Consider the following 25365-nt stretch of genomic DNA (forward strand, 5'->3'; position numbering starts at 1 on the left):
TCAGCCATGGGAATAGTGCTTACTGTCTCTCTCCTTTCCCTAAGTCAGCCAACACAAATGCCAGCATCAAGCATTTTTTTGTAAGGTGAGATTCACAGACAAGTGTTTTTTTTAAAAAAAAAGATGGTACCAGCTGTGACCTGGCTGTAGCCTTACTGATTCATGGTCTAGAGGGAGTCGTGCCTGCTCAGAAACTCACCTGGTAAAAACCATGCCCACTAGCACCCCTGGTAACAAGCCTGCTGACTTCCAACACAACCACAGCTCCTCAAACAGTCATGACCCCAGCTGCAGCCCCACTCTAGACCTCAAAGACAATCCTGTCCCTTGAATAACCTGTCTGCAGAACACAGTGGTAATACACCCAACCACATTCCTCTTAATGGACCTACCATCTACAGAATTGACTGAGGCCCTTCTGAATGTGGCCCTATATTGTGATTCCAACCCTGCTCAACCGCAGTTCAGAGATAGGCTTGTCTGACCAAGAACCAGGCAGGAACCACATCCACCAATGCCCTAGGTAACAGGCTCACCAATAGCAGATGCAACAGAACCAGCTCCAGTCCCACTCAATCACAATGTCAGAGGTAGTACCATGAGTCCAGAAAAATGGCAACAGGAGGTCTTTATCTGTTGAATTCAGTCTCCAAGGACTGGAGGAGGTATCTGCTCCTTCAAATGCAGACACTAACGTAAGTCAGAAAAACAAGACATCACCAAAAAGGCAAATAAAGCTCTGTAACCAACTCTAAATAAGCATCATGAACTGCTTCACAAATAATTCAAATGATTTTCTTAAAGAAGCTCAGTGAGCTACAAGAGAATACAGATAGAAAATCTAACAAAATCAGGAAAACACTGTAAGACTATCTACAACATTTTTCAGTGGAAACCTTGCAGGCCACAACAGAGTAGAATGATACATTCAATGTACTGAAAGAAAATGTTGCCAGCCAAGAACACTTTAAAATGTGAAACTGTCCTTTAAGAATGAAAGGTAAAGACTTTCCCAGACAAACAAAAAATGAGGGGAGCTCATTCCCACTAGACTTACCTTACAATAAGTGCAAAGAGTTCTTCAAGTTAAAAATGAAAAGATGCTAAACAACAACATAAAAGCATATGAAAGTATAAATCTGAATGCTAAAGGTAAACATAAAGACAAACACAGGATATGATAATTCTGTAATGGTAGTAAATAAATCACTTTTATTACTAGTATATAAATTAGAAGACAGAAGTAGAATAACTATAATGACATAAACTTATTAATAGGAACACAATACAGAAAGAAGTAAAATGTGACATTAATTACATAAGTATGAGGTGGGGGGAGGTAAAATGTGGAGTATCTAAAGACAGCTGAAATTTGTTATCAGCTTAAAATAGACTGTGATAACTATATAATGTTTTATGTGAATACCACAGTAATCACCCACAAAAAATGCACAATAGGTTAAAAAGCTAAAGAGAAAAGAAAACACACCACTGCCAAAAAAAAAAAAAAAAAAAAAAAAAAAAAAAAAAAAAAAAAAACCCACAAAGAAAGAAAATGAGAGAAAGGAAGAAGAGAACTATAAAACACACAGAAATCAATGAACAATAGGGCAAGAATAAGTTATTACTTATCAATAATTATTTTAAAGTTAAATGGACTAAACTTCCTAATCAAAAGAAATAGAGTCACTGAATGAATAAAAAACAAGACCCAACTATATGCTGTTTACAAGAAAATCAATTTAGATTTTAAAATATGCATGGGCTGAAAGGGCAGTGGTGGAGAAAGATATTCTATGCAAAGAGTAGAAGTGGCTATATATGTATCAGGAAAAATGGACTATAAGTCAAAAACTGTCACAGAGACAAAGGCCATTATAATAAAATCGCTAATTCAATAGGAAGACAGAACTACACATATATATGCACCCAACTTCAAAGCACCTAAATATATAAAGCAAACATGGACAGATCTGAAGAAAGAAAAAGAGCAATACGATAATAGCAATTCAATACCCCACTTTTTTTTAGTGGACAGATTGTCCAAACAGAAAATAAAAGGAAAAGAAGTGAACAACATTACAGACCAAATGGACCCAACAGACACATAGAATTTCCCCAAGAGCAGAAGAATACATATTCTTCTCAAGTGAAAATGAAACATTCTTCAGGATAGATCCCGTGTCAGGTAACAAAAAAAGTCTTAAAAAATTTAAACTATCAAAATAATATCAAGTCTCTTTTCTTATCACAAAAGAATGAAACAGTAAATAATCAAGTAAAAGTTGATTATTACTTACTGTTAAGTAATCAATAACAGTAAGAAAACGGAAAAATCACAAATAGATGAAAACTAACACTAGAACAATCATTAGGTCAAAAAGGAATTAAAAGAGAAATTTTAAAAACGTCTCAAGACAAACAAAAAACACAACTTACTAAAATGTGTGGAATGTAGCAAGAGCAGTACAAAAACGGAAGTTCATGGTGATAAAGACTACATTTAAAAAGGAATCACTGGCTGGGTGCAGTGGCTTATGACTGTAATCCCAAAACTTTGGGAGCCAGGAGAATTGCTTGAGCTCAGGAGTTCAAAACCAGCCAGGGCAACCCAGCAGGACCCTGTGTCTACAAAAAGTTTTAAAAATTAGCCGGGTGTGGTGGCACATGCCTGTAGTCTCAGCTACTTGGGACACTGAAGCAGAAAGAATGCTTGATCCCAGGAGTTTAAAGAAGCAGTGAGATGTGATCATGCCACTGCATTCCAGCCTGGACAATAGAATGAGATCTTGTCTAAAAAGAAAAAAAAAAAAAGAAAAGAAAAGAAAAAGAAAGAAAACTCAAATAACCTACCATTATACTTCAAGTAACTAGAAAAAGAACAATAAACTAAGCCCAAAATTAGCAGAAGAATAAAAATTAGAGCAGAAATAAATAAAAGAGAGAATAGAAAAACAATACAGAAAGGAGTTTTTTGAAAAGATAAAATCAACAAACTCTTAGCGAAACTAAGAAAAAAAGAGAAGATTCACATAAAATCAGAAGAAATAGATATTACAACTATGAACAACTATACACATAATGTATACTTAATAAAATATTGGCAAGCAGAATTCAACAGCACACTGAAAGAATCATACACTATGGTCAAATGGCATGCAAGGATGGTTCAACATACACAAAGCAATCAATGTTATACACCTCATTAACAGGATGAAAGATAAAACCATGTGATCACTTTAGTAAATGCGGAAAAAGCATCCGAAAAAATTCAACATCTATTCATAACAAAAACTCTCAACAAAATAGGTATAGAAGAAACTTATCTAAACACAATAAAGACCACATATGAAATACCCACTGATAACATAATAAGCAATAGAGAAAAGCCAAAAAACATTTTCTCTAAGATCCAGAACAAGGCAAGGATGCCCACTCTTACCACTTCCATTCAACCTAGTATTGGAAGTCCTAGCCACAAGAATTAAGACAAGAAAAAGAAATAAAAGGTGTCCAACGGTAAAGGAAAAAGTAAAACTCTCCCTATTTGCAGATGACATAATCATGTATGTAGAAAACCCTACAGGTTCCATAAAAAACTTTTAGAATAAACAAATTCAGTAAAGTTGCAGGATACAAATATTAGTGGTGTTTATATACATAATGAGCTACTCAAAAAGGAAATTAGAAAAGAATACTAAGAAATAAAAAGAGGTGAAAGATTTATACACTGAAAATTAATAGTGATGAAGGAAATGAAGGAAGACACAGATAAATGGAAAGACATCCCATTTTTGTGGATCAGAAGAATTAATATTGTTAAAATGTCCATCCTATTCAAAAGATCTACAGACTCAAAGACATCACTATCAAAATCCCAATGCCATTCTTTAAAAAAATACCAAAAATGGCTGGGCCTGTAATCCCAGCATTTTGGGAGGCCAAAGTGGCAGATCATGAGGTCAGGAGTTCGAGACCAGCCTGACCAATATCGTGAAACTCCATCTCTACTAAAAATACAAAAAAAGAAAAATAGCCAGGCATAGTGGTCCACACCTGTAATCCAGTTACTCAGGAGGCCGATACAGGATAATTGCTTGAACCCAGGAGGCAGAGGTTGCAGTGAGCCGAGATCACGCCACTGCACTCCAGCCTGGATGACAGAGTGAGACTCTGTCTCAAAAAAAAAAAAAAATAAGGCCGGGCGCGGTGGCTCAAGCCTGTAATCCCAGCACTTTGGGAGGCCAAGACGGGTGGATCACGAGGTCAGGAGATTGAGACCATCCTGGCTAACACGGTGAAACCCCGTCTCTACTAAAAATACAAAAAACTAGCCGGGCGAGGTGGCGGGGGCCTGTAGTCCCAGCTACTCGGGAGACTGAGGCAGGAGGATGGCGTAAACCTGGGAGGCGGAGCTTGCAGTGAGCTGAGATCTGGCCACTGTACTCCAACCTGGGCGGCAGAGCCAGACTCCGTCTCAAAAATAAATAAATAAATAAATAAATAAATAAATAAATAAATAAATAAATGAATAAAAATTCCTAAAACTCATATGAAATCACAAAGACCCAGAATAGCTAAAGAAATCTTGATCAAGCCGGGCGCGGTGGCTCACGCCTGTAATCTCAGCACTTTGGGAGGCCGAGGTGGGCGGATCACGAGGTCAGGAGATTGAGATCACAGTGAAACCCCATCTCTACTAAAAATACAAAAAATTAGCCGGGCGCGGTGGTGGGTGCCTGTAGTCCCAGCTACTCGGGAGGCTGAGCCAGGAGAATGGCGTGAACCCGGGAGGTGGAGCTTGCAGTGAGCCGAGATCCAGCCACTGCACTCCAGCCTGGGCGACAGAACTAGACTCCGTCTCAAAAAAAAAAAAAAAAAAAAAAAAAAGAAATCTTGATCAAGAAGAAGAAAAAAACAAAGCTAGAGGTACCACATTTGCTTATTTCAAAATATATTACAAAACAACAGTAATCAAAATGGTATAGCATTGGCATACAGACAGACATACAGACCAATGGAACAGAATAGAGAGCCCAGAAACAAGCCCACACATTTATGGTCAACTTATCTTCAACCAGTGTGCCAAGAACATATAATGGGCAAAAGATACTCTCTTCAATAAATGGTGGTGGGCAAACTGGATATCCACATGCAGAAGAAAGAAATTTGTCCCTTATCTCACACCACATGCAGAAGTCAACTCAAAATGAATTAAAGACTTACTGTAAGAGCTGAAACCATAAAACTACCAAAGAAAAAAGGAATAAAAGCTTCTTGACATTGGTCAGAGCAATGACTTTTGGGATATGACACCAAAAGCCAAGGCAACAAAAGCAAAACAAGTAAGACTGCATCAATCTAGAAAGATTCTGCACAGCAAAGGAAACAATCAACATAGTGAAATGGCAACTGACAGAATAGAAGAAAATATTTACAAACGCTGTATCTAATATGGGGCTAATATACAAAATATATTAAAAACTCAACTCAATAACAAAAATTAAAAAATGAAAAGAAACAAAATAACTTAATTAAAAAGTGAGCAAGAGACCTGAACAGGCATTTCTCAAAAGAAGATACGCAAATGGCCATTAGGTATATAAAAAATGTTCAACATCACTAATCATCAAGGAAACACAAGTCAAAACCACAATGAGATATCACTTCATACCTGCCAGAATGGCCATTATCAATAAGACATAAGTTAACTTTTCACTAGGATGCAGGGAAAAAGTGACTCTTTGTACACAGCTGGTGGGAAAATAAATGGGTACATCTATTATGAAAAGCAGTATGAAGGTTCTTCAAAAGATTCAAAATAGAATTACTGTATGATCCAACACCACCACTTTAGAGTATATATCCAAAGGAAATGAAATCTGTATCTCAAAGAGATAACTGTACTCTCATGCTCACCATAGCATTATTCACAATAGCGAAGATATGGAAACAACCTAAATGTCCACTGACAGAGAATGGATAAATAAACTGAGGTTTTTATATATATGTGTATATATACATATACATATATACACATATACAATAGAAAATTATTCAGCCTTGAAAAAGAAGGAAATCTTCCCATTTGTGACAACACAGACAATGCTGGAGGACATTATGCTAAGTGAAATAAGCCAGACATGGAAAGACAAATACTGCATGATCTCTCTTATATGTAGAATTTAAAATAGTTGAACTCATAGATGCACAGAATTAGAATGGTGGTTGCTAGAGGCTGAGGAGTGGGGGAAATGGGGAGATGTTAGTCCAAGGGTACAAGTTTCAGGTATGCAGTATGAATTAAGTTCTGGGGATCTAATGTATGCAGAGTTAATACTGTATTAAATACTTGAAATTTGCTTACAGGGGAGATCTTAACTGATCTCACAACACATGCCAAAAAATGGTAACAGTGAGGTGATAGAAATGTTAAGTAGCTTAATTGTGGTGATAATTTCACAAAACACCAAGGTGTAAGAGAAATATATATTATTTATATTTGTCAATTACATGCCAATAAAGCTAAAAAATAAAAAGATAGTTCCAGGCAGCAATACAATCTGTGGTGGGAAGGGAAAAAAATGAGTGACATCACAATGACAGTACAGAAAGGACAGCCTATAGAACCTAAATCACCCAAGTGGGTCTTCCTTTACATATAAAGGCAGTTTGCAAATCAGGGACTCAACCCAAAACTTTCAAAACATCATTGTTTAAAGAATTCTACCACTAGAAATCTATGCAAATATCATATTAGAAAGGGCCTACTACTCTTTCCAGGCACTATTTCTTCTCTATAACTAAGCTCTCAAAACATAAAGAAAATCTTACTCCCCACCGTACATATTCAAATGCTCCAAAGGTAACTGGAGTCTTGCAGCCATTCTCTGTAAGCATGAAAACCAAGCTATGAGAGAATACTGCTTATTCTAGAACAGCAAGTCTGAATACTAGTGTCTCCACTCCCTTTCCTAGCTGATGTTTATATATTGGTGCCAATGCTTGCATCTTTTTACTTACCCACAGAGACTCTATCTAACCTTATGGGCTTTGTATTTGGATATAAATTACTGGTTGCCACACTCCAAAAATTTCCTGCATGATGAGCCTAACACTGTCCTTAAGAAGCTCTTTTGGATCCATGGTTGTAACCATGTTTCAAACTAACTTCATGGTTCATTATTTCATCTAAAAATGTAAGAATTTTCACATCTTTATCATGTACCCACAATCCTCTCATATGGTAAATAACATAAACCAATGGTCCCTAAATTTTGAAATTTGTGGACCAGTAAAATTCCATGCCCCCCAACAGCTATCTGGATTTTCATCTTGATAAGACACATTCAAAAAACAAACAAAAACAAAAAACACCTGTAACTCACAATCTCCATCAATTCATAAAGGGACATTAAATACCATACATTGGAAAAACTATGATCTTATAATAAAGGACAATGTTTTGAATTGAAGGAATTTAACTTAACAAAAAAACTCATGGTAGTGTACTCATTTTTTTCATCTAGTTACAGAACTAGGAAAACATGACAGAAACCAGTAACAGTCCCCAAACTATACTTTTAAAAAAGAAAGAATAAACATTTATTTTAAATATGATATATACAAGTTTATATAACACATGTGCATTAAAAATATCTCCCTCTCTTCCAGCCAGAGTTCACCATTATCCCCAATTCTGTTTACTCATTCCATTGTTTTATCACATATCTACCATTATCCCTAATTCTGTTTACTCATTCCATTGTTTTATCACATATCTATCCCTATTGGTAAGTTTTACTTGTTTTTAAACTTTACATAAATGTCTTAACTTTAATTTGTTTCATAAATTCTTCCATGTTGATTCCTGTAGCTTTAAAGCATTCATTTCACAACTGTATGGTATTCTGTTGTATGAATATATTGTAATATTTATTCATTCCACTCATGACAAACATTTAGGTTTTTTCAGGTGTTTTTCTTCTATTACCAACAATTCTGCTGGTACATGTGTGAGAGTATTCCTAGAAGCATAAAAGCAAAGGATTCGAGTTTGTCTTTAACTTTACTATGTAATGTCAAACTATTTTTCAAAAATGGTTCTACCAATTATGCTTCCATCAGTTGTAAATGGGAATTCATATGATTTCATATCCTTACTGACACCTGTAATTATCAGACTTGAAAATTTTTTTTGATGTGGTGGGTGGGTATCAAATAGCAATTCATTACTATTTGGTGATTAACTACATTTGGTAATTCTTAATGATGTTAAGCATCATTTCACATTTATTGGCCATCCGTGTTACCTCTTCTGTGAGGTATCTATTCATGTCTTTTGGACATCTTTCTGGCGAACTTTTTGGTCTTTTTGGTTAATCCATAGGAGTACTTAACTTTCTCTGGATAGTAATCCTTTGTTAGTTACATGCACTGCAATGCATCTCTACTCCCACCCTTGCCTGGTTCTGCTTTTCTTCAGGAGTATCTTGACTCTTCTTTGCTCTTTGCTTTCCCTAGAGAGTTAAGAATGGTCTTATCAAGTACTTTCAAAAAACTCCTGTTGAGACATTGATTCAAAATGCATTGACCCTAGAAAATCAATGAGAAGTGATGTCATGCTGGAATAGTGTTGAATTTTCCTATCATAAACATGGTCTATTTATTTAGAATACACAATCTTAATGTTCACTTTCCCACATAAGATAATTTCACGTCTCTTATTAGACTTATTGTTGTGTAACTTATTTTCTGTTATTTTAAGTAGTGTATCTTGAATCACATTTTGCTAACTACTTGTTATGGGTCCACAGAACTGCAGTTAACATATATTCAGTAACTTCTTAATAATATATATATTTTTTGAGGCAGGGTCTGACTCTGTCGCTCATGCCGGAGGGCAGTGATGTGATTACGGCTCACTGTAACTTCGACTTTCCTGTATTCAAGCAATCCTCCCACCTTAGCCTCCCAAGTAGCTGGGACTACACCATGCCTAGCTAACTTCTTAATAATTTTAATGATTTCTATGTCAACTAGGGGGTCTGTATAGAACACTTATTAGTTTGTTTCTTCCTTTACTTTTTATTCACTGGCTAAATTTGAAATATTTGAGATGAAGTGTAAATAGTCCACACCTTTTTCTTGTTCTAGATTCTAACTTCACAAGGTTAGGACAGATCCCGTCTATTCCTAGTTTGCTAAGAGTTTTTATTGTGACTAGATGTTAAAATTTTCAAATATGTTTTCCTTATTAGTAGGATGATAACAGTTTTTCTTCTTTAATTTGTTAAAGTGTTAAGTGGAAATCATAGCTTTTCTAATATCAAACCCATCCTTGCACTACTGGAACAACCTGATGTGAGTACAATGCTTACCTTGCTAGATTCAGTTTGCTAATAATTTTTGAATTTCTGCATCTAGGTTCATGAACAATAAATGTCTTATAATTTTTTTCTCTGGCAATGTCCCTGTCTGCTTCTCATATAAAAGCCTGATTTAAGGAATGTTTCTTTTTTTCATTTTATCAGTTCTAAGATGTCACCAACTACAGGCTATATTCCTGACTTCAGAGAGGTCATAAAATACAGGGAGAGGTGGAGAGACTGATGGCAATTATAAGATACATAGCACACAGGCTGGACGTGGTGGCTCACGCTTGTAATCCTAGCACTTTGGGAGGCCAAGGTGTGTGGATCACGAGGTCGGGAGATCGAGACCAGCCTGGCCAACACAGTGAAACCCCATCTTTACTAAAAATACAAAAATTAGCTGGGCATGGTGGTGCATGCCTGTAATCCCAGCTACTCAGGACGCCGAGGCTGGAGAATCGCTTGAACCTGGGAGGCGGAGGTTGCAGTGAGTCACGATTGTGCCACTGCACACCAGCCTGGGCGACAGAGAGAGACTCCATCTCCAACAACAACAACAAAAAGATATATAGCACACATCCCAAACTCAGAATGATTTAAAAAAAATCCAGTGTTTAACAATAACAGTGACCAACAGAGATTGTAAAATACCATCAATTTAAGATTCAACTGAATTTCAGAGATGACAGAGTATGTATGTGCTGGGGGGGGGGGGGGGGGGGGAGGGAGTGTTTTTATAATTAATGAAATACAGTACTAATGTGAAATTAAACTTTTTATTTTTCCCCTAAAGGTTTGGTAGAATTTGTAAACCTGAGCTTCATGTTTTCTTTGTAAAAGTAATCTGTATTACTAATTAGGTGACTTTACAGATTATAAAAATCACTAGAATTTTCTAATTACGGAGTCAGTTTTGGGAAATCATCTTTCCAGAAATCTGTTCATTTCATTAAACTTTTGAAATTTATTGGCTTAAAGTTGTTTATAATATCTTTTAAACATCTACTTGTATTTTTAGTTGTATCCCCTTTCATTCCTGATGTTTCTTTTTCCGCTTAAGTTTGCCAAAGGTTTGACAATTTTACTAGCCTTTTCAAACAACCACCATCTTCCCTGATCTCAACTGTGTCTTGTCTTCTATTTAATTAACTTAATATCTTTATTATTATTTCCTTCCCTGTTTACTTTGGGTTTATTCTATTATTCTTTTTCTAGTTCCTTACTTCTGAGCCTTTCTTCTTGCCAAATATCAGCATTAAGGCTATTATTTTTTAGATTTCCTGCTTGGAAATTGTGGGGCCTCTTTAATCAGACAGTTGTTGTCTTTCAAGAATTCTGAAAGATCCTCAGCATTATCTCTTTTAAAAATGACTCTCACCCATTAAATTTCATTCTGCAACTGATAGTTCCAACTGATGCAGACTTTATACAACTGCACAGTAGGTACTTCATGTGAATTCTCTCTGATAATGGTTTGTTATCCCACGTGTTGACGATTTTTTTTTTTTTTCACATCACCGCCAGCATCTGGTGGCGACAGCATTTTGGATTTTAAGCTATTCTTTCTTATAGGTACACAATGGTACCTCATTTTAATTTTTTATTGATTTTAAATTATGGACTCATATATACTTCTTTGAAGTCTGCGTTTAAAATACTCTTCTCTAAAGAAGACTTATGCCAATTCTTCCAGGCACTTGTGCATACTAAGAGCCCAAACTGTTTTGAACTAAACTGAAGGGTGTTTTTTGCCACAGAGATAATATAGATTTTGACCCCAAACTCATATAAATATGTGCTTGTGCTTAGAATTTCTCAAGGAAGACTCTCCCCTCCCATCATTTCACCTAGAATCAAGACCAAGACAGGCAAATATAGTCTTCCTCTGTGGGTATGTTTTCCAGTTCATTAACTAAGTACGTTACCCTTCAGGACCTCTAATTTTATGAGGAGAAATCTTCAATCCAAATTTCCATCATGAATGGGCCACAGTCTTTTTACTCCTTTCTCTTGCTAAAACTCAAGCTTTAGACCTTCAGAAATTAGTAGATGCTGGCTCCAGATCTCATCACCTCTGAAGTCCCGCTTTCTCAATAATTCTGCCCCTCCTGTTAATTCCCTTATTTTACTGACAACTCACATTTTAAATTTCTAAGACATTTTACTTAGATTTTGATGTTCTTACTAGAAGGATTTTTTCTGAACATCTACTTTGCTATGTTACTGGAACTGAAAGTTCGCTTACATTAAGCTTTCATATTTCCTTGCAATGTTTCCCTACTTCCTTCCCCTATATTTCCCAATTACAAATTAAACTCATGTGGGCAGGAGCTGCGAAAATCATCTTTGCACTTGCTTTCTACTACAGGACTATTTATAAGCAGGCTAAATGAAAGCCAGCTTGATAGAGGAGACTCGAAAAATACTGAATTCCCCAGTAGTTGAATACTGAATTCAAAAGAGATCAACTTGCTAAGATTTCATTGTTTCATTCTTAAATAAAGTTTATATATTTTCAAAGTTACAACAACCAAAAAAAAGAAGAAAAAGAAAAAATTCTATGAATCTGTTTGCTTTCTCTCAAAAATTATACAAACATTACTTAATAATTCTACTGATATTACTTGGCTGTACATTTATTAAAAATACAGAAAGTCCTCTCTAGGCCTCATATAAGAAAAACAAAATTGTAGTAGTCAACTCTACAGATAAAACTTCTACCACTCTTGCTAAAAGGAGATCTCAATCTGTCCAACTTGCAAAACCTAGAAGGTTAAATCCCAACAGAAAAGAGCTGAGAAACAAGTACAGGTAATAGTTGATCATTTTTTAATGTTATATTAAGTTAAAAAAAGATACATAAAAGAACATTTTTTCAAGGAAAAAATACTCATTTGTGATATCTTAAAATCAAAACGATTGAACCCATGGAGATACAGAGTAGAAGGATGGTTACTGGAGGTTGGGAAGAGTAGTGAGAGGGTAGGGTGAGGGGAGCTAAGGACACTTAATAGGTACAAAAAAATAGCATGAATGAATACAGCCTAGTATTTGATAGCACAACAGGGTGACTATATTCAATTATAATTTAATTATACATTTTAAAGTAACTAAAAGAGTATAATTGATTGTCTGTAACACAAAGGATAAATGCTCGAGGAAATGCATATTTTCCATGATGTGATTATTAGGCATTGCAGGCCTGTATAAAAACATCTAATGTATCCCATAAACATTTATACCTACTATGTACCCACAAAAATTAAAAATTATAAAAAAAAATTCTGTGGTGTTCTTAATGTTCACCTTTCTGCTTTGTTAAAGAAGCAATTAATAAGGCCCGGCAAGAATAAGACAGTTGCCCCCCATCTTTGTAAAGATACTTAAAGCTGAATTATTCATTCTTACTTTTCAATAAATGCTTTCGAAGTATTTCAGTTTCTCCTGTAGGAATATAGGAACAGTTGAACAAAGGTACCATAACATTTTATAAGAGATTTTTTAAAAGATTTTATTTTTATAGTCTGAATTTGCCAAATATTATATTCTCTTTCATTATTCAATAGGTATTTTCATAGTTCTATGAAGCAACTACCCAAAGACAAGGAACTTCAAAACAGAAAACAGCCTATTTTTAAAAATAACTTGAAATCTAAATTACAGATATTTAATGCATTAAGGATTTTTAAAACTCAGATGAAAGTTAGCATAATCTGTAATTATACTACCTCTAAAGCAACAACCTCTGTCTACAAACCAAGCACAGCATTTGAGGGGGAAATTAAAGATAATGGAGGGGTGGGTCTAACTACAAGCCCTCTTTCAGGTAAAACAATTTTCCAAAATATAGTACATTCAAGAACACATTTGTTATATGTGTATAGTACAGTCCCATGTATGTTCAGAACCGATACTAGAAATAGCTGAACAAGACAGGAGGAACTGCTTCGATTCATGGAGGAAAGTGATGTCTAGGTCTTTCTTATCTGTGAACCACTTAAATGAAGGCACGCTGAGTGTCTAACCAGTAATATCTAATGCTGTCACCCTGGGGAATCTGGCACAGTATCTTCACATTAGCAAACTGTATGAAAGAAAATCTCCTTTGATGTTTTCTATGAAGTAGTGGATAATGACTTATATTTTTAGTGCTGCTAGAGCATTTAAAGTGAAGGGACTCTGCGGGTTTAAGAGAATGTACTAAGAGATAAGAGACACAAAACTAAAAATAGATATTTTAATTCAAGCCTAGCTAAACCAAGCAGAGTCTGTTAATTTTGATAAAACTGATTAAGCAGGTTAAAGTTTTTGTTTTAAAAGTTTTAAAATTTTAAAGACTTAAAAATTAGTTTAAAATTGACTCATTTAAGTTTTAGTAAAGCAATACTATATATTCTCTCACAAAGCACTATAACTGAAAGATGTTTTTTTAAAAATAAAAACATACAAAATAGCTTTTTACAACCAAGAACGAAAGAGTAGTTACAAGGTAAGTTACAGTATTTCATGAAGCTTTGATAAGAATCTCAAACATGACACAGAAGGAATTGCCTATTTGCCCATGAGATGAGCTATAATTTAGTCTCCAGGCTCCTTTGGCATTGTCCTTAAATGCAGAGGAGGAAAGGGTGAAAGCGAGCCTAATTAATCTACATTTCTGTCTTTTTTATTTTTTTGAGACAGAGTCTCGCTCTGTCACCAAGGCTGGAGTGCAGTGGCGCTATCTTGGCTCACTGCAACCTCTGCCTCCCAAGTTCAAGTGATTCTCCTGCCTCAGCCTCCCGAGTAGCTGGGACTACAGGCATGCACCACCACGCCTGGCTAATTTTAATATTTTTAGTAGAGATGGTTTCACCATGTTGGCCAGGCTGGTCTCAAATACCTGACCTCAGGAGATCCGCCCACCTCGGCCTCCCAAAGTTCTGCTATTATAGGGATGAGACACTGCACCCGGCCCTTACATATCTGTCTTTCTTAATAAACAATTGAAATATGTTTGGCTCAAATAAATCAAAACAAATATCATCTTCTTTAAGAGACTATTATTATACTTAAGGTAAAATTATTTTAAAGTAAACTGATACTAAGCCTTTGAATAAGGAAAACAATCTAGAAAATACACAATTTTTTGAATAACCAATTCACCATAATCTAAACATATAACAAATAAAAATGTATTTTGATGTGTGTGGGGTAAGGAGAGTCAGTCTCCCCAGCTCTTAAAAAAATACTAAAACGATAGAACAAAACCAGAGTGCAAAAAACTTCAAAACTGCTTTTAAAGAATGATAAGCTACATTAAGTTGGTATGAGTCAACATACATGATAGAGATTCAGCCAGAAACATGAATGAGAATAGATGAAATTCTTAAATTGATGGTAAGCAATCATTCATTTATTATGCATGTAATTTAAGGCATTTAACTCTCTTTACAACACTGCTTGAAGAAATCAAACATACCTATTATAATAACAATATAAAGCAGCACGTTGTGAAATCCCCAAAGCAGTGATATAAGAATTTTGAAAACTGAGATAACAGTATCACCTAAGAAAGCCTTATAAAAGAGAACAGATTTAAACTACACCTTCAAGAATGAGAAGTATTTGGATAAGCAAGTGGAAAGAAGCATATTCCACAATAGAAGACCAGCACAAATAAAAGTACAGTCTCACTGGGAAACAGTGAAGAAAGCTATCTAGTTGGGTCCATGATGATGAGAAACACAAGATGAAATTGGAAGAGTACAGTAAAATCAGACATACTAAGAACCTTGACTACCAAAGATTATGGAAGCCTAAATTTATGCTCTCAATTGCTGGTTTCCACTTGCTGGTCCAAATGTTGCTACATCAGACACACTTGGAGAGCTTTATAAACACATTATGTTACTGAGCCTCACCCTTAGAGATTCTGAAAGAGTAGAGTGAAATCTACATCTAAGCAAAGCTTCCAGGTGACTCAGATACAGCCAGACTTAGGTGCTACTGCTCTAAGCAACAGTAAACCACTGCCTTTTGAGAATGAGAGTGACATAAATGTAGCCATCTCACTAGTTTTTTACAGTTAAAAGCTTTAATAATAAAAAGTGGTACTTTCATTTAAAATTTTATATTTTTCTTTTATTCATATTATTTCCCTCAGAGATCTACTTCATAGGATCCATGTGTTCTCTGGCCATATACACTTATAAGAACCCTGAACCCATCATAATCTCACCAAAATATGTAAAAATTAATTTTTTGTTTGGTTGTTTTGTTAAGAAAGATGAACTGGAATGCTGGAGGGCAAGGTTCTAATAGCAGTTAGGAGGCTGTGAAACTACTCAGTAATGCAGGCATAAAATGACAGAGATCTAACCACGATGGTAAAAGTAAGAATAAAAATAAAGAGATAAATCGGAGCCTTGACACTCTATAACTTCTAAAAGAAAACACAGAAAGTATCCTTTGCAACTTTAGAGTGGGCAAAACTTGCTTTAATAGGAAAAAAGTTTGAATCATAGAAAAAAACGATAAATTGGGTATCAATGAAATTCTGCTCCTTGAAAGAAAGCATTAAGAAAATAAGAAAGCATGCCCAGACTGGAAGAAAGTACTCTCAATACACATGGCTATCAAAATGATATTAAAATGTATTAAAGAATCTTTAAAACGTAATAATACAAACAAGACAATTTTCAAATGGGCAAACATATGAAATGAAACTTCGCAAAAAGAAGATGTAAAAGATGGCCAATGAGTATATGAGATGCTCAACATCATCAGTAATGAGGGAAATGTAAACTGAAACCACAGTATACCACTAAACACCTACTGGAATGAGAAAAATAAAAAAGATCAAGGATGTAGAGCCACTGGACTGCTCACACACTGCCTAAGAGGAATGTAAGAATGGTACAACTACTTTGGAAAACAGCTTGGCCATTTCTTAGAAAGTAAAACAAACACTCGCCATACGATTCAGCAATTGCACTCCTAGGTACTACTCCCCCCCAAAAAATGTATCTCCAAAGCACTGTATACATAATGGAATTCTATCACACTACTCAAGAGTCAAAGTTTGAAAAACTTGAACCTCCAAAAATATGACAAAATTGCTTGGAACTTAAGAAGTCTGAGTTTTATCTAAGTTCAAATTTTAGCTCTATTACATACTATGTAGACTTGTAAACTTTACCAACTGCTCAGTTTCCTCTTTCGTAAAATGGGGGGAATAATTATTTATACACCATAAAGTCCTCGTAAGAATTGCATATAAAAGCCCTCAGAGACATGAGGACCTTTAAATGTTATTCACTATATTATCAATAAGCTTTTGGAACTCTAATTCTTTCCATTCAGAGCTAAAATGCTGGTCATGAGTACTTGAGATATGATAGATACATCAGAGGTTTTCTGGACATTGGTTTATCTCCTCCAGCAGATAATCTTCACCATGACCAAAAGCTAACAGATAATCTTATTTCAAACAAACCCCCTGCACATGAAAACTGTAATACGGAATTTCAGTGGAAAAATCAGAGGAAGTATTTTGCTTTACAAAAAGCCAATGGGTTGACTTTAACAAAGAAGTACAGCTATTATGTAATTTACTCTAAAAATATTAATTTATTCATAAACTTACCTAGGAACGTTAAAGTGCAAATAAAGATATGACTAACACTGTGGCTGCTTTAAATGCAAAAATTAGAGGGTTAAACATGGGCCATCCATACGAAAAGAAGTTCTAAATGAGCCTCTAACCGATACTGAAGTATAGCAAAGCCTGAAATGTCAGCCTTCAACCCAAATGGAATCATTTTTTATTTAAAATCCTGATGATAGTAATGATAATAATTGTTATTATTATTATATCAGCTATCATGAGTGGTTATCATACACCAGGTGCTAGGCTTTATATACATATTAATTCATTTTAAATCCTAATAAAATCCTATGTGCTAGATACTATTATCTTCATTTTACCAATGATTGAAACATAATGAATATATTAAAATCCATGAGTTCCTCATGATTTAAAAAAACTTAAAAGGCAAAAAGAAATTGTCACCACTGGAATTAGACTTCACATCATGCCTTCAATCAAAAAAGTAATACTTTGCAATAAACAAACACCCACACAGCCTACCTTTTCTGTAGGAACTAACTATATTTCACATTTACCAAGTAACCCTAAGTGATGATCTTGTATATGAAGAAAAATTTCATTAACATGTATAAAAAGAATGACAGAATTATAAAATCACCATTTTTCAGCACCTAATATTGTAACTGATTCAGTTAATGATAATCAAAGGATTTAAACATCTTTCAGTAAAAAGTTGATGGGGGACAGGATTTTTGCAAGGTGCCAAACATATCATCTTTATCTTCACTTTCAAGTCATAAGGAAGGAAAAGATGCAACTTTCAACGAAGAGAATCAGGCTATCCTCATCTAAATCTACCAATCTTGTATCACTAGCAGCAGCAGAACAATCAGATATTAAGTGAATTCTTACGTGATGCAGCCTGAAGTACTACACACTCCCTACAAAGTATTCCTGCCAAAAATGCTCTGGCTAGATACAATCGAGCCTTTGCATTTAACTTCTACTTTACAGAAATTATAGAAGATAAAGAAATTAAGTAATACTGCAAAGAAGCAATCAAACACATCTAAAAAAGTCAAACACTCTATTATTGGCCATGATCCCTTTTTTTTTTAGATGGAGTTTCTCTCTTATTGCCCAGGCTGGAGTGCAAATGGCGCGATCTCGGCTCACTGAAACCTATGCCTCCCGGGTTCAAGTGATTCTCCTGCCTCAGCCTCTTGAGTACCTAGGATTACAGGTGCCTGCCACCATGAGCAGCTAATTTTTCATATTTTTAGCAGAGATGGGGTTTCACCATGTTGGCCAGGCTGGTCTCAAACTCCTGACCTCAGGTAATCCACCCACCTCGGTCTCCCAAAGTGCTGGGATTACAGGCATGAGCCACTGCGCCCGGTCAGCCAAGTTTCTTAAACCCGTCAAAGACACAAAAGAAAACAAAAGTAAACAAGGAGACTCTTTAGGATTAAGGACGTAATGACATAATCAAATAACATGTACAGACTTTATTTGGTTTCAGCAAGCCCACCGCAGAAAGATTTGGGGAGAACTAGGCGAAATTTAAATATAGACTAGGTGTTAGGTTAAGTAATTATCATCAATTTTGTTAGACGTAATAAAGGTTTTATGGTTATATAAGAAAATGTGTTCATTTTTTAGACACATTTAAGTATTTTGCAGTAAATAATGAGGTCTGTAATTTACTCTAAATATTCATGCTGTACTCCAAATAAATGAAACAAATAAAACAAAAGGTTAATAACTGCTTACATCTACACAATGGGCATATTAGTGTTCGCTGTACTCTTTTTTTAACTTCCCTGTTTGCCTGAAAACATTCATAATAAATATAAACAAGTGTAGTTTTAATTATTAGTAACTAACCCTTTTGTTGGTTCATTAACTCCTGAGTTAAATAATTCCTCTAAATATTCTAGTGCACAGATACACGAATCAGAGAAACCATATCTATTACAGTCAAAATTCTGGTACATAGTGCCAAAAAACCAGGTCGGTTGCATTGTTTCAGAATTTTATCTTAATGAAGCTTATTTATACCAGAGTGTGTACCACATAACGTTTTTCAAGTCTTCCAAAAAGCATTTTGGCAACAAAAATGCTAACTTTTCAAAAACACCACTGACAACTAAGTAATATATGTTATAGTTATTTTCATCTTGTTACATAAAATTTTTATAGTTCCTTCAATGCTATATGAAAGTGTTTCCATCTAATATATGGCTAGAAAAAATTTTCTATTAAATAAAGTAGAGGCCGGGTGCGGAGGCTCACGCCTGTAATCCCATCACTTTGGGAGGCCGAGGTGGGCAGATCACAAGGTCAAGAAATCAAGACCATCCTGGCCAACATGGTGAAACTCCATCTCTACAAAAAAATACAAAAATTAGCTGGGCATGATGGCGTGCACCTGTAATCCCAGCTAGTCAGGAGAATCGCTTGAACCCAGGAGATGGAGGTTGCAGTGAGCTGAGATCGCGCCACTGCACTCTAGCCTGGTGACAGAGTGAGACTCTGTCTCAAAAAAAAAAAAAAAAAAAAAAAAAGAAATAAAGTAGAAAATGATCATGTAACTTACTATTTACAAGGTAGTACTCATTTAAAAAGTTACTAAAGCCAAATTTCAAAAGATAATTCATAAAGTTACATCAAACCTGACTAATTACACAGTATGATAGAACTCTAAATTTAATTTTTTAAAATAACCTAAGTATATATTAACTTTCAAAACACCAAATTTCACTTCTCAGTTTTAAAAGCAGAAGTCCTTCCACCACAGCTCTGAGTAGTACTACAGGAGATTTCTGTACATTTGATTAAATAAACTTCAGCTGAGGAGCAGAATCCATTATACAAAACTTATCAATTATGAATTAGAAGGTGTGATCCCCGAACTTCTGAGAGTACCCAAAGACCCTTCCAGAGGGTCTGCAAGGTGAAAACTAGTTTCATAATACTTTTTCATTTTGTTGCCATTTTCATTGATGGCACAAAAGCAATGTTGGGTAAAACTGCTGGCAACTTAGCACAAATCAAGGCAGAGGCACCAAACTGGAGTAGTAGGCACTGAATTCTTCAGTCATGCACTCACAGAAGAATGACAGTTTCACTTACAGCTGTCCTTGATGAAGAAGTAAAAATTATTGTTCTTGAGCCTTTAGTACACAAGACTTTAATATTCTGTGCAACAGAATGAGAAGTGTACATAAAGCCCTTCTCTGTACTATATTTTTTAATGTGTCAACACTTGGAAGATCTGCATAATTCAGTGAGCAAATATTTTCCAAATGACTAATGCATGATGTTACAAAATCATGCAAGAATAAAGAGCCATTCAAAATTCAAGAGTGAATTTTAACAGAGTATGAAAAGTGTACTGATAGCGCTTCAGTTTCCAGATTGCAATTAACATTAAGAAAATTACTACTAGTCAAGTTTTGACATATTATCAAAGAATATCTATAATTATGTATAAAACCTAACAATGTAATCCTCCTTTTCCAGCTCTCTCTCTCTCTCTATATATATATATACACATATATATACACATATATATGCGTGAGGCCAGATTTTATTCATATACTTCAATCGGATCATCACACCACAACAGACTACAGAAGCAGATACAAAAATGCAGGTGTCTTTTAAGCTAGACATTAAAGTGATTTGCAAAAACTGCCAAAAAGCAGTTCTTAATCATGGATGATTTTGTCCTTCAAGGGACACTTGGCAACATCTGCAAACATTTCTGGTTGTCACAACTGGGGAAACTGCTATTGACATCTACTGGGTAGAGGCCAGGGATACTGCTAAACATCATATAATGCACAGGACAGCCCTCTACAACAAAGAACTGTCCAGGCCAATATAGTGCCAAGGTTGAGAAATCCTGAAAATAGTTCCAAGATTGAGAAATCCTGGGATAAACCAATACCAACCTTCTCAATCAACTTTTTGGGGAGTAAAGGGAGAGAAAACATTGTAATTCTTAATAAAAATGTTACTTATATTAACATGTAATGGGTTTATTCCTTTAAATGGATTAAATTTTTAAATTTCTAGTTTTAATTTACAATATAATAAATATCAATAGATATAACTCACATAAAGAAAAGTGCTTCACAGTCTTCAATAATTTTTAAGACTACAAAGGAACCATGAGACCAAAAAGTGTAAGAATCACCAAATTAGATGAATGATATAACTAACGAAATATGTTGGAGAATATTAAAAAAATTGTAAGTCTAAAGGAAAGTGTACTCATTTCAAGAGTATTATAGATGACCTAAACAAAACAAACAAAACCCCTTACAAAACCAAATAGTTAAAAAGAAAAAAAATATGATAGTCCCCAGATGTCATTCTCCCCTTCTCCCCTCCAAAAACAAAACAAAACATGAAAATCACAACTTCCTACCCTGGCTATGAGGACTTGCTGGACTAAGAGATGGCTGATACAAATCTTTGGTTGGCGTTGGATAAGCTTCTTTTCCTTGGCGCTGACTCATCTTTCCTGGTGTCAGAAGTTGAGATTCGTCACTGTTTGCTACAACAGCTCAAGGAAAGGAGAGAAAAATAATTAGTACTAAAGTCATAGATTTACATAATAGTATAGTTAATAACATGGAATAAGATCATAACTGAAATGGCCTTGGTGGTTATATTCATTTTACCAACTCAATACTTTAATAAATTCTCATAGTCATCTTGTTTTCACGTTGGTTTGTTACTGATCCAAGAAGAATTGACTAACAGGTATGTTTGAATCAAATATACAAATTATAGACATTATAATAATGAAACTGATAATGAAAGGCCTAAGGTTTACTGTGTGCCTTCCATTGTGCTATTTATTTACTCTTTATATTTACCAACAAAACAATAAGCAAAAGAGTCATTTCCCAAAAAAAAAATACAAATGGTCAATAAATATATATAGATACTCAGCCTCATTAGTAATCAGAAAAACTACAAATTACTAGCAGTATAAAATAATATTTGACATTCACTAGAATTTCTAGTCTAATTTCTAATTTTCATGAAAAGTCGGTATGATAACTGTTTTAGAGAGGGGGAAACTTGAGGGTCAGAGATTGCCTTGCCTAAGGTTAAACAGTAAGTAATAGAGGCAAGATTCTAACTCAGAACCATTTGGTTCCAAAGTCTGTCTCTTAAAGCTTGCTGGCCCAATAACCAATTTAAGTAGTGCTTTGAAGTTGCTTCTCACCCCTTTGGCCATCCTACTATCTATTGCTCAGTAACAGCGAGCCAGGCCCAGTTTCAGAGAGCAGAAACAAAGTGAAAACACTCAATGAAAAAAGGGTAAACTGCCAAGTCCAAAGTACCTGAAGATCTCCACATTCTTTCATTTTATATTCCTATGCTTTCAGCCTATAAAAACTCAAGTTTCATCTTAAGAAAGGGCGATTTACTAGCACTTTGGCAAGCCAAGGTAGATAGATCACCAGAGGCCAGGAGTTCGAAACCATCCTGGCCAACGTGGTGAAACGCAGTATCTACTAAAAATACAAAAATTAGGCGGACGTGTTGGCACGCCTGTAATCCCAGCTACTAGGGAGGCTGAGGCAGGAGAATTGCTTGAACCTGGTGGGCGGAGGTTGCAGTGAGCAGAGATCATGCCATTACACTCCAGCCTGGGCAACAAGAGCAAAACTCCATGCCCCCCAAAAAGATGATTTAGTCTCCACCATAGGTTTTACTTGTCAACACAGAATTTCAGAATTTCACATTCACCTTTTTATCATCATGTCCTTTAAATCTAATTGGTTTAAAATGTTTTCTATTGTGATAGTTCTCAAAATTTTATTTCAGCTCCTTAGATTCCAAAGTAAAAATATAAAAACACTGCACTTTTCATCCAAAATATAAAAAATTATTTTTCCAAGTCAATTTTAAAAAATAGACTGATGACTCCCAACTTCATATCTCCCACTAAACTCAAACTTACATACCCAATTGCCTGCCTTATAATCACCTTTTACAGGCATCTCAGATTTATCTAGAATGTAATTTTTGATTCTGCTCATCCTCCAAACCTGCCTCTCCCCAATCTCAGTTTGTGCCATCACTACTCCCCTCTCACTACTTTCTCAGGCCAAAACCTTAGATGTGTTTTTATTTTTCTCTTTCTCTTACCGAGCAATCTTTTAAAATCATAAGCTCCTGCCATAATAGTCTTCTTGGTATTTCCTCAAGAAAGGCCATCTTTTGCCCAGTCACAGGGCTTTATACCTCTTGTTCTTTCTACCTGGAATATTCCTACCCCAGATCATCACATTATTGGCTCCTCTCATTTGTTGTCTGGGCTCAAATGTCATCTCTTCAGAAAAGCCCTTTGGTTTCTTCATGGTGCTTTTTAGTACGTTCTTAATTTTAACACAGCACAATTAAGCATTTTATTTTTAGAGTTAGTACCCACCACTTCACAGTTATACTCTATCACTTTACCTTACATGATTTTCATTGTAGCTCCTATCATTATCTGAAATAATATAGTTTATTTATTGCTTGTCTTCCTCCAGTAGACATTAAATTCCATGAGAGAAGGAAGTTTTGTCTGCCTTATTTTCCCATAAATTCTCAAGTCCTGTAAACTTCCTGCCATATTGAACGTGTTGCTTCCTACCATACTAAAGATGTTCAATAAAATTCTATTGAATGAATCAATAAACCAACTTTATATTTTTAGAAAACATCATAAAATATATGGTGTCTCTTTCAGTTACTAAATCCAAGATTCATTTGATTCCTAAAAATAATTATTAAAAAATAATTTTAAATGTATGGTACTGATGCAGAGAGATAAACTGACCTACAGAACATAGCAGATAGCTTTCAGAAACAGACACATACATACATGGAGTTCAGATATACAACAGAAATCGGGAAAATAAATTACTCAGTTCACCATAGGAGGTTTCAACTGGTCATCAATATTGGAAAAGTAGATAGAACTCTACTTCTTACCACACGCAAAGAATACTTCTATGAAGACTACAGACACAATGTAAAAAGCAAAACTGGAAAACCTTTAGAATAAGAGAGTATCTTCATAAACTTGGGACAGAGATTCCTTTAAAAAGACACAAAAAAACACTAACCCAAAAATAAAAAGATCAGTAAGTTCAATATTAAAAGTATAAATTTATTTAAAGATATCATAAACTGAAAAGGCACAAAACAAGATATTTGCAACACCCATAATTAACAAAAGGTTGGTATCTAGAATGCTCTTCAAAAAAAAAAAAACTACTATAAATCAATAGAAAAAGAACATCATCATAATAGCAAAATAGGGCAAAGACTTGAACAGTGATTCGCAGAAGAAAACTGCAAACAGGCAATAAATGTATGAAAAGATGTTCATCCTTTTTCAATAATGAGGCAAATACAAATCAAAATAATAAATATTTTATACTCAGTAAAATTAACAAAGATTAATCTCTGATAATACCAAATACTGATGAGGATGGGATCATCGAGATATCTTAAGCACTATTAGTGGAGTATAAGTTGATACAAGCACTTTCGAAAGCAATGTGAGCTTCTTATATAAAACTGAATACCCTGTGGGTCTGACAATTCCACTCTTGGTATCTAGAAAAACTCTCACAGGTGTGTACCAAGAGGCAAGAATAAGAATGTTCATAGCAACACTGTTTATAGCAGTAAAAACCAAAACATATTCATCAATTGAAAAAAATGAATTTTAATAAATTGTGGCATATGCATACAATGAAATAGTGTATAGCACTAAACAGGAATGATCAGGAATCAACAAACAACATGATTGAATATTAAAAGTAAAATGTTAATTACAGCCAGGCACAGTGGCTTGCATCTATAATCCCAGCTACTCAGGAGGCTGAGATGGGAGGATTGCTTGAGGCCAGGAGTTCAAGACCAGCCTAGGCAACATAACAAGATCTAGCTCTAAAAGAAATAAAAATAAAAAATGTTAGCTGGGCGTGGTGGCTCATGCTGTAATCCTAGCATGGCAGGCATCTGTAGTCCCAGCTACTAGGGAGGCTGAGGTGGGAGCATCACTTGAACCCAGGTGTTCGAAGCTGCAGTAAGCTGTGATAACACCAAAGAACCCTAGGGTGGGCAACAGAGCAAGACCCTGTCTCTTTAAAAACTTAAAAAAAAAAAAAAAAAAAAAGTAACTACAAACAGCAAGTCCTGGAAAATTATATAAACCATGACACCACTTTTTAAAATTAAAAAACAAGCAAAATCTAGTGATACATACGTGAGTAAAAAACAACAATAAAACCAACTTTTTAAAAAGCAAAGAATAATAAAAAGAAAAAAATACAACCTAGTCATGCCCTCTTGGGGCAGGCTCCGGGATAAAAA

The 25365-nt window shown here is 35.0% G+C and overlaps 1 protein-coding gene across 12 annotated transcripts in view; it reads right to left on the reverse strand.

Annotated features, from left to right (window-relative positions):
• OSBPL8 (oxysterol binding protein like 8) overlaps window positions 1-25365 on the reverse strand; it is a 217602-nt gene that overhangs the window by 82099 nt on the left and 110138 nt on the right. For 7 of the 12 annotated variants that reach the window (XM_050748530.1, XM_050748526.1, XM_050748527.1 and 4 more), the window contains one exon: window positions 21404-21541. In XM_050748530.1, the coding sequence (XP_050604487.1) occupies window positions 21404-21541 (138 nt within the window). The remainder of the gene's footprint in view (window positions 1-21403; window positions 21542-25365) is intronic. The other 5 variants (XM_050748532.1, XM_050748529.1, XM_050748538.1 and 2 more) reach the window with 1 other exon arrangement.

The sequence above is a fragment of the Macaca thibetana genome, chromosome 11, assembly GCF_024542745.1.
Source record: "Macaca thibetana thibetana isolate TM-01 chromosome 11, ASM2454274v1, whole genome shotgun sequence".
Lineage (NCBI taxonomy): Eukaryota > Metazoa > Chordata > Mammalia > Primates > Cercopithecidae > Macaca > Macaca thibetana.